This window comes from Dermacentor silvarum, chromosome 1, assembly GCF_013339745.2.
Source record: "Dermacentor silvarum isolate Dsil-2018 chromosome 1, BIME_Dsil_1.4, whole genome shotgun sequence".
NCBI lineage: Eukaryota > Metazoa > Arthropoda > Arachnida > Ixodida > Ixodidae > Dermacentor > Dermacentor silvarum.
The window spans coordinates 179,004,720-179,019,638 of NC_051154.1; the positions used below are offsets into that span (position 1 = coordinate 179,004,720).

At 45.3% G+C, this 14,919-nt stretch overlaps 1 protein-coding gene across 1 annotated transcript in view; it reads left to right on the top strand.

Moving 5' to 3' along the window:
* LOC119435940 (nose resistant to fluoxetine protein 6) overlaps positions 1-10,392 on the top strand; it is a 66,395-nt gene extending 56,003 nt beyond the window's left edge. Inside the window, exons 13-15 of the mRNA XM_037702647.2 lie at positions 3,465-3,651; positions 7,444-7,589; positions 9,000-10,392. Coding sequence (XP_037558575.1) covers positions 3,465-3,651; positions 7,444-7,589; positions 9,000-9,272 — 606 coding nt within the window. The 3' untranslated portion in view covers positions 9,273-10,392. The remainder of the gene's footprint in view (positions 1-3,464; positions 3,652-7,443; positions 7,590-8,999) is intronic.
* The last annotated feature ends 4,527 nt before the right edge of the window (positions 10,393-14,919 follow it).

Below are 14,919 nucleotides of genomic sequence, written 5' to 3' on the forward strand. Positions count from 1 at the left end.
ATTGCTGTATTTCACTCGCCCATCTAGTTTGACTTTCTTTTTCTGTTGGCCAACGCGTTAGGTAAGGATGAACGTTTGCTTATTCATAAATGGCTCTAGGTGCCTATTCGCCAGGTATCTGTTGAGGGTCATTAAAGCAGCTAAGTTTCTTCTTTTTGGATATCTGCTAATTATTTATGCTTTTGTGAATTTACGTTATTTTAGCGTCTCCGGCCGTTAATTAGCCACATGTGCATAGCTGTTGTTGCTGAAGTCGACAGATATCAGTAATCATTTTCCTTCGCATACACGCACTCAGTGTTAGCTCTTCTGTATTTATTTATTTATTTATTTATTTATTTATTTATTTATTTATTTATTTATTTATTTATTTATTTATTTATTTATTTATTTATTTATTTATTTATTTACTTACGTATGTTAACCTTACCTCCTGTGTAGCGTATCAACGCGAATGTGCATCTCCTCGTTTTTCCTTCTGCCTCTTTCTTTCGCGCTTCAAGGCTTCGTTATCATTTGTTTGATGGAACACTGCTTAGTCACCGACGTGTGAAACGTGTCTCCTGACTTCGTCAATTCTGAAATTATAAGCACGTGGTATGGATAGATTATTTTGGCAAACAATTGATTCGCTTGCTCACGTACGCAGCCCACACGTATGCAATGTCTTTTTGCGTCAAATCATAGGTGCATCTAGACTTCAGTACGTATATATGTCTCCAATAAATGCTGTAAATTGTCCCACCAGGCCTGAAAAAAAAACGCGTAAATGTGCATACGACAGGGTGTTTCACTTTAGCTGCACCAAATTTTTTAAAATTGCCTGTGGCAGATAGCACAATTATAATCCTCGATCTAAACTACTCGACGAGGCTGCCATTACTTCCACAAAAAATCAAAACGCCTAATTGAGTAATTAACATAATTACGCTACTTAACTTTTAAATTATTTATTTTACGGCACATCTTTCAATCTACGAATTATAGCCGCTGAGTTCGCAAGGCGTATCCACTTGGAATGAATTCTCAGTGTGCTTCAATGCATAAAACAACGTTTTCCTCAAAACGGTAACTGGAATGCTCATGCATTTCGTCGGACACTTTGAAAATTAATATCTCGAAACTGGTTCAGTCCTGAGAATTCGTTCCAAGTTAATACGCCTTGCGAACTCAGCGGCTATAATTCGTAGATAGAAAGATGTACCGTAAAATAAATAATTAAAAAGTTAATTACTCAATTAGGCGTTTTGATTTTTTGTGGAAGTAATGGCAGCCTCGTCGAGTAGTGTAAATCAAGGATTATAATTGTGCTATCTGCCACAGGCAATTTTTTAAAATTTGGTGCAGCTAAAATGAAACACGTACCCTGTATAGCTGTTTTGGCTGGGGGTATGTGCTTCACTTCCTCCTTGATATTCTTTGTCGGTACGTCCAAGTTTCTCACAAGGAAGTCGAAAAATTGCGGAAGCGACCGAATTCTCGAAAAAAGTTGATTCTCCTGACGTTAATAATCAGTGATACTTTCTGTATAATGCATTTATCGCAAACGCAGACATGCGGTCTTCCTCGCGGGCTCACTGAGGGACAACTCCTTTTCCGACGATTAAAGACTCGCATTTCGCTGCGGTTTGAGGCAATTAGACGACGTGCTTTAAACAGATGAGAACTACCGGGAATGTGGCCTCACGTGCCTGCGATGCAAAAGCAACAAAGGCGCTGCTACGTTTGAAATCCACCGCCCTATGCAGCTTCTCGTGACTTAATGGAACGATGAATGGTTGAGTGTGCGTGTGCATGGTACGAACTTATAGCCGTCTCATATTTTTCTCTTCTGTCTCCCTTCCTACAGTGCAGTGTAGCAAGCCAGGCGTAGCAAAGTTAACTTTTCCGCCTTTCTTTTATTACTTCTCCTCCTCCCTCTCACTTTTCCTGTTATCATTGCAACGTTTCATTCCCATTCGATGTTTAGTTTTCATACAGCTATCGATTGAGTCTCACCGCGATGTCTGCAATGCGCTGCAATCAAGGTGAATATAGCCCCATTTGCTTCAAATCTTTGTAACTGTTTATGATATGCAAATTAAGAACCCACTTTAATATATCCAGTTTTCACGCAGATTTGGTTTCTGGTTCTGTTACAGTAATCCCTTTAAACTTTCTAGTGGCTGTTAATTGCTTTTCGCAGACAGACAGACAGACAAAGAACCTTATTCACTAGGTCCTGAGAAGCCCTGCCCTAGGGCAGAGCTGCGGGCCGTTCCCACGTGGGGACGGGTAGGCCGAGCCTAACCGCCGCATCGTGGTCTCTCTGGACAGCCCAAGCTTGTCGTGAAAGTTCTGAACTCTGGATGGCAGAGCTCAGAGTTTTATAATTACTTGCGACTCCCTCAGTGAAACCACATCGTTATATTTTCTCCTCTATATCACGCACAAGGGCCTGTGTATCTCTGTCAAATTTTTTCCGGATCCAACTCCTATAGTTTTCTTACATTGGACACGCGAGGTCGCGGGATCAAATCCAGGCCACAGTTGCCGCGTCGTGGTTTTGGCGCGTAAAACCACATAATTTAAATTGAAATTGCATTGGACACGGACACTTGTTAATCACTTTTTGCGAAGGCTTTTCTCGGTACGTTCATGGCTGATTCTAGTTGCATTAACAGCTCCGCTTAAAATGCAGCCGGATGACGAAGGAACGCGTTGTGGCTGCGTTTCCCACGACGCGCAAAACTCTTTCGAAACATTTGAACTGTCTGAACACGAAACCGTCAAGGCAAGAGTGGCTTCTGTTTAGCGCGATACAAAAGAAACTAGTTATTCGCAACATATGTTTAGAGCGGTAACCCCAACCACAAATATTTTTGGAGCACGAGATCAAAAAAAAAAAAAAAAAAACTAGATCCTATCGCAGCCAAGGCAGCCGCCCTAGAATCAAAGAGAGAAGCGTTTACTTCGCCACACAAAGATGGCACTGCTCATCTAAATTCTCGTCTTCTTGGCGATGTCGTCAAGTGTCTCAACTTTATCACAATTTCCCTGCTCCAAAAACATTTACGGTCTGCTGTAAATTGCTTTCCTGTTATATCTCCTGTTCCTGAACCCTCCTTGGTGCTGGCGTTGTTCTGAAGGCATCCCCAAGTAGCGGCCAAGAAAAGGCACTTTCTTTCATTGTAGTAATGAATCTATAATATTTAATAACAATGACCTGGTGGTGATTTCAAGCTTACCTATAATTTGGTGTTCCGAATGAGAATGTTTTTCCTTCCAGATATTTCACATGCATGCGTTCCTCGTGCATTCGGCACGATTGCGTGATATAATTACATCATGTAATGTCAGCGACATTCTTAGCCATTCCCGCTTTCGTTAACCACGGTGATGACAGCATATAATGGTGACTAATGCGATACGGAAATTCTCACTGATGAGAGCTGTGGTCGCAACGCCACGACGTTGTCTCGCAGGCGCTGGCCATCCTTGGTTGGGCCGCTGCCATCACGCTTCAGTTGGCCATGATTTACGGGATCCGCGACTGGCACGAGCACTACGAGACAGTGGGAATCGTGGGCTACGTGTTCGCCATCACTCACCGGACAGCCTGGGCGGCCACCGTGGCCTACATCCTGTTCGCTTCGCAGTTTGGCCTCGGAGGTACGTCAAAGTTGTGCATCGGGCCTGCTGCGCGACGAACCGTGAAACGCTCCAAGAATAAGCCCGTTATCTGCACGTACCATCTTCCTCAGCGGTAATCCGACCGAATCGCGTGATCTGCGCTACGCTCGATTGCACTTGTAACAAGCAGAAGGCTATATTCACCGTGCCTTCGCGAGAGATTTGCAACAATCACTCGCCTCGACTCAACTATCAGATTTAGGATGCGAGGAAAATTGCTATACGTAACAACAAGTACAAAATTACTGACAACCCGTCGTGGTGGCTCAGCGGCTATGACGCTCCGCTGCTGATCGAGCACGCGGCCGCGGTTTCGATTCCCGGCCGCGGTGACCGCATTCTCGTGAACGAGGAATGTAATTACCCTCGCGTACTTAGATTTCGATGCACGTTAAAAAGCCGTGGCTGGTCGAAATTAGTGCGCAACCCTAGGCTACTGGTGTCTCACATAGCACCAGTGCTGCTTTGTGGGTCGTTGTATCCCACTACTCTATCAAAATTAATGATACACCATTTGAAGCGCAAAATGTACTTTCCGCAAGACGTACTTACATGTGCGGCGCGTGTTAGCAGGGAAATGACAGAGCGCAAATGAGCACCGACTCCGTTCCTCTTATTGCAGCGTGAGATGTCTTTAGTAAGTTGAAGAAAATATCGCCACAAACAGAGCCAAATAGTTGCACCAGACGATCTCACGTTATGTAGCTTGGCAGCACTGTATTAGCAGAGTCCTTCTCTGGTATTAGTGACGCCAGTGGAGGAAGAAACGCGCGAGAGCTGTGGTAAGTGACATACATTAATCTTGGCTTCACTACTACGCGTAGTTCTCGTTGTAAATGGCTTCAATGTTCGGCGATTAAACCGACTGGTGCCAAAACTTGTGAGACTTGATCGAAGGCCAATGAGACTAAAGAAGCGGCTGGCGCCGTGGCCAACAACTGCCCATCGAAAACGTGCGTTCGTTGCTCTTAAAGAGTTTTTGAGGTCTCTCATATTGTAGGAAAGGATAAGGATAAGAAATGCATGTGAGTTTGGCCTGGTGGAAGAAAAGGAAAAAATAAACTATATATGTGCAATCCATGTATACTGTATGCACTTTTCTTTCATGTGACATTTGTATATCTGTATTTCGCTTGTATTGTTTGAAACACTTATATTGTGTCATTTTGTCATGAACCTTTCTCTCTTATGAGATTTTGTGTATCTACTGTATCTGTATCGTTTGTGACAATTATAATGTGTCATTTTTATTTCATATTAAAGCGACGCTTTCTTAGCCTCTTCCTGCGCTTTTTTAGGTACAATCCAACCGCTATCTACTACGCAGGTGCACACTGACGTCAAAACACTGCGTTCCTGCAACTCGTAAAAATTGTGCCGCAAGATATAGAGTCTTAAATATATATACCATGTGTCCCAACTAACGATAGTCAAGCTGTTAAAAAATGAATTTTAATTATGCCAGTGCAAGGTACGATTACAAGACCAACGGTGTTCGGTCGTTATAGACCGCTGATGACCGAACACCGCAGGTCTTAATATCGCTACGGGCACCGAGTTTTTTTCATGTTTTTTTTTCTTCGAACAGCTTGACTAAACGTGCTTGACTAAACGTGCTTGACTAAACGTTAGCCAAGCTCTTAAATATAAAGATGTGGAATATACGAGGACGCATTCAGTCAGCAGTGACGTACCGCCTCACAGAATAAGTTCTTGCAGCGAAGCTGCTAGCCTCTCGTTGGTCGGGATATTTCGTCGGCTCGTGCTCATGCAAAAACAGTACTGCCACCTAACGGCCGCGGCCACTCAGACAGACCACAAACGGCAGCTCGAAAAGGGCTATGTCTTAGAGTTTCCGCGTAAAAGAATATTTTTTTTTCTCGTGCATTCGAATTAGAATCCGAAGCTATCATGTCCGCAGCTTGTGTGTAAGTCGTACTTTACGAATTTTCTGACGCAATTTACTTTGAGAAATTCAATTAGTTCAATAACGCACTCGTGCTTGGCGGAGGGCCTAAAAGAATAAGGATGTATGCAGCACTTCCGCACACGTGCATACGCGCGTGACGTAAGCGTGCAGACAATGCGCGCCGCGGCACCAGCTATCCTAGGCGCTACTTGGAAGAACTGACTCTGCTTATAATGCGTTTGTCTGCCTCTGCAAATGCTGCTGCGCACAGCACTGGCTCGCAGTTCAGCTCGCGGTTCGCGGTGACCAACGCCAATACCGATGCCTCGCCACTTACGCGGGGCCGCCGAGCCAGGCATTGAGCAGAGCTAATTCCTCCGAATAACGCCTGGGACCGCTGGCGTCGCGGCGCGCGGACGCGTAATCATGCGGCTATTTTCATATTTGGCGCGTTTTATTTAAAACGCGGAATGACGCGAGACATAGCACACTGAAAACAACCGAATCGGGTGTTTTAAAACACAATTATTCCTTTTATATCAAAATTCGCGCCCTCAATTCAGTAATTAAGAAAGTTCGTTAATTAATCTAATCTAATTATCGATAGTTCAATTATGAAAAAAAACGACTCCAGGTGCGGTACGTCACTGCTGACAGAACACCATTGGTTGCATCGTCGCACGTTCTATATCTGTAAGAGCTTGGCTAATATTAGGTGGGGAACACCGCATATAGAAATTCCATTTCCGATGGTTGGTTTCGAACACGGTTCGCCCAGCATAGAAGCCCGATGCTCTAACCATTAGGTCACGGACGCACGCCTTGAATAAAACACCCCAAGGGGTTTTCCCTCGTGCAAGCCAGCGCTTTGAGACGCTTGGCGCGTTAGCCGCGTCGCATAGCAACAATAATTACTTATAAAACGTGAGCGCGCGCATATTCTAGCTGATGATGACGATAGAAGTTACGGATCGCATTCGCCGCCGAAATTCGCTGCGCGTCTCTCATCGTACTGTGGCACGCTGGCGCGTTTCTACAAGGTGGAGCCCGTCGTGTCTTGCGATTAACGTTTTAATGCTGAATAAAACTTTCACTCGCTCGGCAAGATCCACCATGGTCACTAAGGGTTGCGTTCGTCACTGAAATCTGCAGTGCGTCTCTTGTCGTAATGCACCATATTCCCTTGCTGGCTCATGAAAATTTCGAGCACATCGATTCCCAAAGTGCGTATGGATCTGTATATTTTTTACCTTTGTTATATGGCGTGATGTGTTTCCATCGCACCCTTGCGAAAAGGGTCAGCTGGCACCATATACTAGTGCCAGCGTCACCTAATTTATTTATGTCAATATAAAGAAAAAAAAAAGAAGGAAGAAAAAAAAGGAAGAATGCATGCTGTGTCTTATTGCACTTTTGCAGCCACGTGCTTCGTTTAGAATTCAGCTCGTTAGTAGGATTTTTTCTGGAGCCTACTGATACTAACTGCTGAATTCCAATTGAACAGGTGTACTCGAACAGACTAGACAACCTAGTGAACCTTTTCGTTCGTTTTCTGAATGAATATTAAACTAAAGCTAAAGGGACTTTTTGTTGTTACTGAAATCAGACTTTTATGTTTCAGGTGTTCATATGGTGAGTTGTGAAGTTTTAAAGTTTATTTTGTCGGCCAGACTGTACAAACAGATAACTTCAGACTGTATAGCCTAGTTCGATAATGTTGGTTCTGGTGCCTTCTGGGTACCTCGATCTTGAAAGAAAACAACCCCGACAGCTATTTACTGTGGAGAACAATAAGGTTAATCCGTTCATAACACATGCAGATTTCATACGAGGTCGCTTCTCTGGACGCATTTCTTGTACAGGTTGGATTGGCCAGTTTCTCCAGTGGAAGGCATTGGTCCCGCTGAGCAGGTTGACTTTCATGACGTATCTCCTGCACCCAGTGGTGATGTGGTACAAGCAGGGCCAGCTGAGGGAGCGTTTCTACCTCAGGCACTTTCCTGAGATGGCAAGTACATTTCGTCCTTCTTGTGGTTATCGAAACGCCGAGCGCATGGATCGTAGATCACCCTTTTCCTGCAGCATGTACTTTCTCATCTTTCTCCATTTCGCTCTCTTTCTCCCTTTATCCCCCGACTCCTTACCCCCCGTTCAAAGTAGCCAACCGGAACTACCTCTGGTTAACCTCCCTGCCTTTCTGTGCATCCATTCTCTCTCTCAGCGTTAACGTTTGACCAAATTGGGCTGTGTGGGACTCTAATATCTTTCATCTGCAGGAATGTTCCTTCTTCAAAAAGTAAAAGCTGATTTTAACATTGTTTTGCGCCAATGGGGACCGCCGCGCTTATATCAACGAGATGAAAGGTCAGGAATGCGCTTTCGGGCATTCTGCCGTTTTATTTGTGCTCTAAACAAGAGCTTCATTTCTACAGTCCAAGGGAAAGCTTGTTTTTTACAATTATACTGTATATAGTAGCAACTATGATTAGACGTGTTTATTATGGGGAGCTACTTTTCACTTGCGCCGTGTATCTGCATTTGGTGTGAGGTGTTTTAGTATTCGTTTAAATGCCTAAGGGTGTTTTTTATGTCACCATTGGCACAACAGCTTGCATCACTGACTCCGCACTTTCGCAGCCATTTTTATTGCGATAGCAATTATATGGACATTCCAAGCGGATTCCTGCCGTCGCCGTCGCCGTGAGGTTCCGTACAGAGTCCAACGGCGATGAAATCGTCGCCGCGCGCCGTATGCTGGATGTGCGCGAGGGACGCGCGCTTTCACGGGGAGCGAACGCACGGCGGAGAGCAAACGCGACATCTTCGGTCGCGCGAAAGGCCGGGGGGGGGGGGGGGGAGAGGGAGGGGAGGCGACGTTTACCTGCGGTACTAAATGCGTATTTATATAAATAAAAAAAAACGTTGCGAGGCGAGAAGGTGGTAAAGACCTCCGACGCTGCTCGACGAGTGTCCCGTTCTCCGAGCCGCCCCCCTCCGAGCCGCCCCCCAGAGGCACCGGCAACAGTCACCAACGCCGCGCGCGTTCGGTGCGAACGCGGGCAAACCGCCGACAGCGTCGACAACAGTTCTGCGCGTTGCTTGTGCTGCTGCATGTCCCAGTTTATTCAGCTGATAAAACTACTATCCTTTCTCCGTATAGCTCTCTACTAATTTGCTATCGCAATTGGTGCTTCGCCTTTCGGGTGAAACTGTGACATTTCTTTCTTCTATAAACTGCGACATTTTTTTCTTCTATTGTTCGTTTGAAAGAGTTGTAGATTGCTGCGCGCTCTGCGCATTAATAACGCTCTGAATAATTGCTCCAAGAAAAATTGAGGATCTCTAAAAGAGACAATGAATACAAAGTGAGTCTTGCTGCCGCCATTGACATCTGCTGCTCATTACTCATTACTCTCAGGCTAACAACGTGGTGTCGGACCTGGTCTTCTCGTACGCTGCGGCCTTCATCGGTACGCTGCTGTTCGAAGTGCCCATGCTTAACCTGGAGAAGATCATCTTGCGGCCTTTTACCGGTCCGCCCAAGAAGCAGGGCCGCTCAGGGAACGGCCTGTCCAACTCGGCATACGCGCCCGAGTCGCCTCCCGTCGACTTTGTTATCAATGGACACCACTATCCCGATGACTACAAGAGATCAGCGGGAGGCGAGCGGAACAGCTCATCTAGGCTCTGAGAGCCCTACACGATAAACTGACGCGCGATGACACCAGCCGAGGCGCAGTCGCTGCAACATGCTTCTCACAACACTCGGCAGCGCCTCTGAGGAGGAAACTGGCTTGTACATTGAAAGGTTTCCGCTTGTATATTGCTACTCGGAAAACTGATGATGTGCTCCGACGGGCTGTTCACCGTCCCCCGACTTCCCTCTGCGCACACCTCCCATATTTTCCTTCATTAATAGACAACCTTGCGCAGACTTTGACAACACCATTGTGGTCGAACGTCGGATCATTAGCATTGCGTACACAAGCTAGGTGCACAGCATTTTTCTGGTGTTATATGTCGTCTACCTAATTTATCTTGTGTTATGCATCACAAGTAAAGCGACGGCCTGTTTCAGTCATCTATCTGCTCTGTTGAAATACTTGCACGTCAGACTCCAAACAGAATGAATGGTCGAGGATCACGAAGCACCGACGTAGCGCTACGCGCTGCAGTACGCAAAAGTTCGGTAGAATCTGAATACGGAAGAACACACCACCGGTATTCGTTGTTCGAGCGCCCTTGTGTGCGATAGCATTGTCATAATTGCCCGGAAAAGGCAAATGGAATCCGGTTGGATGAAAACTCCAGAAGTTAGCGCCAACGCACCTTGGTGTGTGTATGCTGCTTGCTTCGCCCCTTTGTTGAAAATGAAGAATCGAATTACCATAGCGTAACATATGTTCATCTTCTGCTGTCGTTACCTGGATCACGCTTTTTAAAGGTTGCATTTGTTTCCGTGGAGATGTCTGAGTATATTTTACTAATGTATCTAATATGATTGCTGCACCCATACCATTTTTTAAATATAAATGGTCCGTACATTCCTCACTCCGTGTAAACAAGCAACTTGGCGAAGTTATTCGTAAGCAGGGGAACAAAATCGTGCCACGGCGAATTAAAGAGCAGCTAGCAAATAACTTGCTTTGCTGCTTTATTGCAGTGTCTTATTCAATTCACAAAAATATAAAATAGAGAGAATAGTACATTTTAACTGTCAGCGATGACAGTTTGTCTCAGGACACATACACGCATGCAACTGCTGTTGTTCTTTGGTAGTCACAACTTGTTTTGTAAATAAATGTGTAAATGTCCAAGCGAGTCCATTTCTTCCTTGACTACATTCATCGAAAAAGGCCAGCAGGGGTGTCTGTCGGCTGCATCAACTGGTCATGTGTTTCATATGAGACAAAATACGACTATTACAGACATCCACTGTTATATTACAAAAATACGCCTATCTGAAGTAGCAAGTGACTACTGGCCGCTTAACGCAGGACTGACGATGGCAAGTGACGTAGCTCCTTGTCAAATGTGCACACGCTTGTTTTGAAATGTACGTTCCGAGCATCGACCGTAAGTCTAGGCCGTATTATGTTGCAATGCGGTGAAATCATTTAGAGGTATCTTTCATCCGGCCAAGAAGCGTGGACCATAACAAGCGTCTCGTAAATTCAAATCAAATTATGGGGTTTAACGTACCAAACTAATAGACAGGCATTGTGAGACGCCGTAGAGAAGGACTCCGGATACATTTCGGCCACCTGCGGTGCTTTAAAGCGCACCGAAATCTAAGTACACGGTGTTTTCTTTTTCTTTCTTTTTCTCTTTTTGCATTTCGCTCCCACTGAAACGCGGACGCTCGTGGCGTAGCCGGGAAACGATCCCGCGGCCTTGTGCACAGACGTAGAACGCAACAATCGCTGAGCCGCCGCGGCGTGTATATGGCTTCTGCTGAGCTGATGTGCTAATTAAGACGTATGCAGTCCACGCTACATGTCTTTTTTTTTTTTTTAGTTTTTCACCTCCAATTGCTGCTTCGAATTAGCTGTCGCTATCTGAGTAGGAAATAATATACGTGGCATCATTTCGAGGAAAGCAGTTTTCGACAGCACCTACATCGTGCTTCTTCTTCCCTTTCTCTCATTCTTACCGATGCTGGCGTATACTGAAACCCGTGACACACGAATAACGTAGAGTACCGCATACTGCGTGCAGAAGCTGCCGGTGGAGTCGGCTGCAGGCGTGACGGGCGATGTTATCGTCACCGAGAAGGATACGAGCGTATGTAACACGCCCGGAGGTGATTGTTGCGCGGAGAAGCCTAAGCGACGCGGCATAGTTCTGTGTTTTATGCACGTGAACTGCCTTCTCCGCCGCGCTTTGCGCGCTGGTTTACTCACTTTACGGAGCCCGCATGGTATATTTATAGCTAGAGTGGTGAACTTGTCTTGTTCGCACCATAGTAGTGCAGAACTGCAATGTCACGTGCGCCAAGAATATGGTTCCGTGAAGAGGTAAGCAGCCAATTAGGTACTTACGTCCCACTCGTATACATGGTGAATTAATTGCGGCAAAGGCCGGAGAGCTGCCGCTGATTTCGACGACGTGACATTCGTCCCGAAGCGTTCTTTTCAAACCTTACGATTGTGCGAGGCAGAGGAAGATTGTTTCTGCTTTAAAGAGAGAATGATAGAGAAAGGGGGGAAGTAAGAAAAGACAGAGACATTAACTAGATGCTTTTCCAGTGGACTCTACCTGCACGAGGATGTCACTGTGGGATTGAAAAAAAAAAGAAACAGGGAGAGAGGAGATAAGTGCTCAGGCACTGTCAGTGTATACAGGCTTCTGCACAATTAAGTAACCATACGTGGATAGGATCTGACAACTGCATTACCCTATATCTCTCGCGGAAACTGACTATTTTACGAATTCTTGTCTACGTTACTAGACACTGACCAGTAACTATAATGCGAAGCAATTATGCTTACCATAATGACACTCTCATTAGAGTATTTTGGTAAAGAATAATATTCTTTACTGGCTCTAGTAACAAACAGTTCTTCATGTGATGCCGCATTCGACGACGTGATGGCGCATTTCCTTTGCGCCTGGCTGTCTTATGCTAGATCGCGTTGAATCAGCTACCGGGACAGCAATACACGGACTATGGTACCATCGAAAGTCGGCGCCGACGGGTTTATACTCACGTCATCAATTTGCGTCGTCTATAGAAAACGCGCTACGTAGCGACGCGTTAAGGTTTACGTGCAATAAGCACAAAAAAGCAAGCGATAGATTTATTTTATCTAAAGAACGTATGATAATTCTCTTCCCATAAAGAGGCACACATTATCCTACAATTGCCTATGAGCATTCGCTTATCACAATTGTCACACATATAAAGAAAGGTTATTTTCCTCAAAACACTTCCGTTGCTGCTCCCAGTTGTGGTAGGAAACATGCGAACAAACAATTCTAATTTCAGCCCCTTTTCAATATATGTGCTGATTTCTTTCTATCATTTGAACACAGTTGACTCTAAGATGAAGGCGTAGGCGTATAAAGGCAGGAAAATTGGTCGCGCGTTCGGGTGAAAAGCTGAGAAGAGGATCCAATCACCTGTAGAACTATGCATATTATGTCCATTCTAAGTATTACATACGCGGCATCGTCACATTGATCGAGGCGTCCTCCAACGTTACTGTCAGAGAAAAGAGTCTAGTCCGATAAAGCTGCAGCTTTTGGGAAGGAATTAAAATTATGGGGTTTTACGTGCCAAAACCACAATCTGATTATGAGGCACGCCGTAGTGGGGGACTCCGGAAATTTGGACCACCTGAGGTTCTTTAACGTGCACCTAAATGTAAGTACACGGGTGTTTTCGCCTTTCGCCCCCATTGAAATGCAGCCGCCGTGGCCGGGATTTGATCCCGCGACCACGTGCTTAGCAGCCCAACACCATAGCCACTAAGCAACCACGGCGGGTGTCGTGCACACATCTCCAACAGTCTGCAGAGCATTGCAGCAATATTACAAAAAGTTGGAGACGTTGAACTAGGGGTAGACTAGGGAGAAACTGCAGTCGCAGTAAATTAATTTATTAGCAAAAGAATCACTGAAGTCTGCTGATTTTTTGTTACTGGTATTGAAGTCTAATAAGGTGATACTTTCATGGCTCCAATAACCGTCTGATGGAGTCGTGGGAGTTATATAAGCTAGAGTTGTGGTCACAAGTAAGACAAGGTCATCCGTCGACTTCTCCCGGATGCAGTCGTAAATAATGTCTATTTATGCTCCCGCGGCTTCATCCATATTAGTAGTTGCCCTAGCAATGCGAGCATAAATTGTATCATACGGTCTTCCGGCGGTTTGAATCTAAGTATCGGTAAATTTCAGAACTAGACGTAGGTGTCATAACATTACACGTTAGGCCCACAATAATACGACATCAAGAAAGCATACTTCGTTATACGCTTTACCATTGTCCCGTTATTGTCACTGTCATGATGACACAAACTATGACAATCTTGTACATTTTGCTCATGTGCAAGCTTCCCTTCCCAACTTCCACATGTACGTGCATTAAAAGCTATTTATGAATTAACATTGCCCTTTTACTAACTGTGTCTTCCTTTTTGTGCTCTTCAACGGAAGAAAAACATTCGCTCTAGGATTCAGTCTACACTCGCAGCCATTTTTTCACACGTGGTATTCGTACTTGATTCTATGTCAAAAAGCATTCACTGTTCTCATGCGCTGTTAATTTACCTCAAAGCGGAGGCATGATGCCCTTAGCACCTCTTTAGTTGTGGTACCTTATCCAGCACATTGCAATTCCACGCTTTTGACTCGTGCATCGAAAATAAGCGAGCGTGCACACGGCCCGCAAAACCAGTGACAACGGAAGGAATGTACAGAGCGCCACAAAAGACAACAAGATAAACAGCACGAGCCATAATCACAACTGAAAGTTTCTTGCGAACGTGAAATCATACATGTATATGTGTCAAAACACCAACCAGACCGGCAACAAGAAGCCACATTGTTCTTTATGTAAAACTAACTTCGAGCCAAGTACTTAGCCGAAGCTAAGACAGCGCGCTAAGCGTATTTACTGTGCGTGTTCTTTCACAATACAAAATTCCCATAAATCGATATCAGTGCTGCAGACCATTTATAGCGCTGCCCGACGAAACTGCAATTTCAGGATTGCAGGACGCGAAATTTGAAATGAAGTAACGTACCGTGTTAACACGCGCATCAGTTCTCTCTCTTACCGACAGGCACTTGCGACACGTGTGCAGCAATCAGCTCTCATATCATGCGTGCGCCATGCGAAGCTCACGCAGCTTATGTGCGCACATACGGAGCTCAAACTTCGCGGCGCGAAGAGGCCGTTTGGTTTACAAAGCACAAAGGGTGGTTGTGCAGGCGCAGACAATGTTGGCACCTACATAGAATAATGAACTGGGCACCTATTGATTGAGAGAGAACGCTTGCGTGCCACTTTTGTAGTATCGGCGATGGTGGCGCCATCAGGCGAACGTCTGAGGAGTGGCGAAATAGCTATGTTCCGTTCTTCCCGAGCGGTGTCGTTTGAACACCGCCTTGTTCCTTGTTCGAGGTTACTGGGCTATCTGATGCTTTAGGGTAGATGATTCATCGTGCGATTCGGTGGACAGATTAGAATAACTTGGCCGAAGAATAAATAGTGCGGACTTAGACCAGGACGAAACGCGAAAAAACGCGCACGAGAGACCATTCCAGAATTTGTCCCAGCATTGTATTCGTCCCATTTCTTCTTTCGCAGGTGTCCATGAACTAGCTCAGCAACA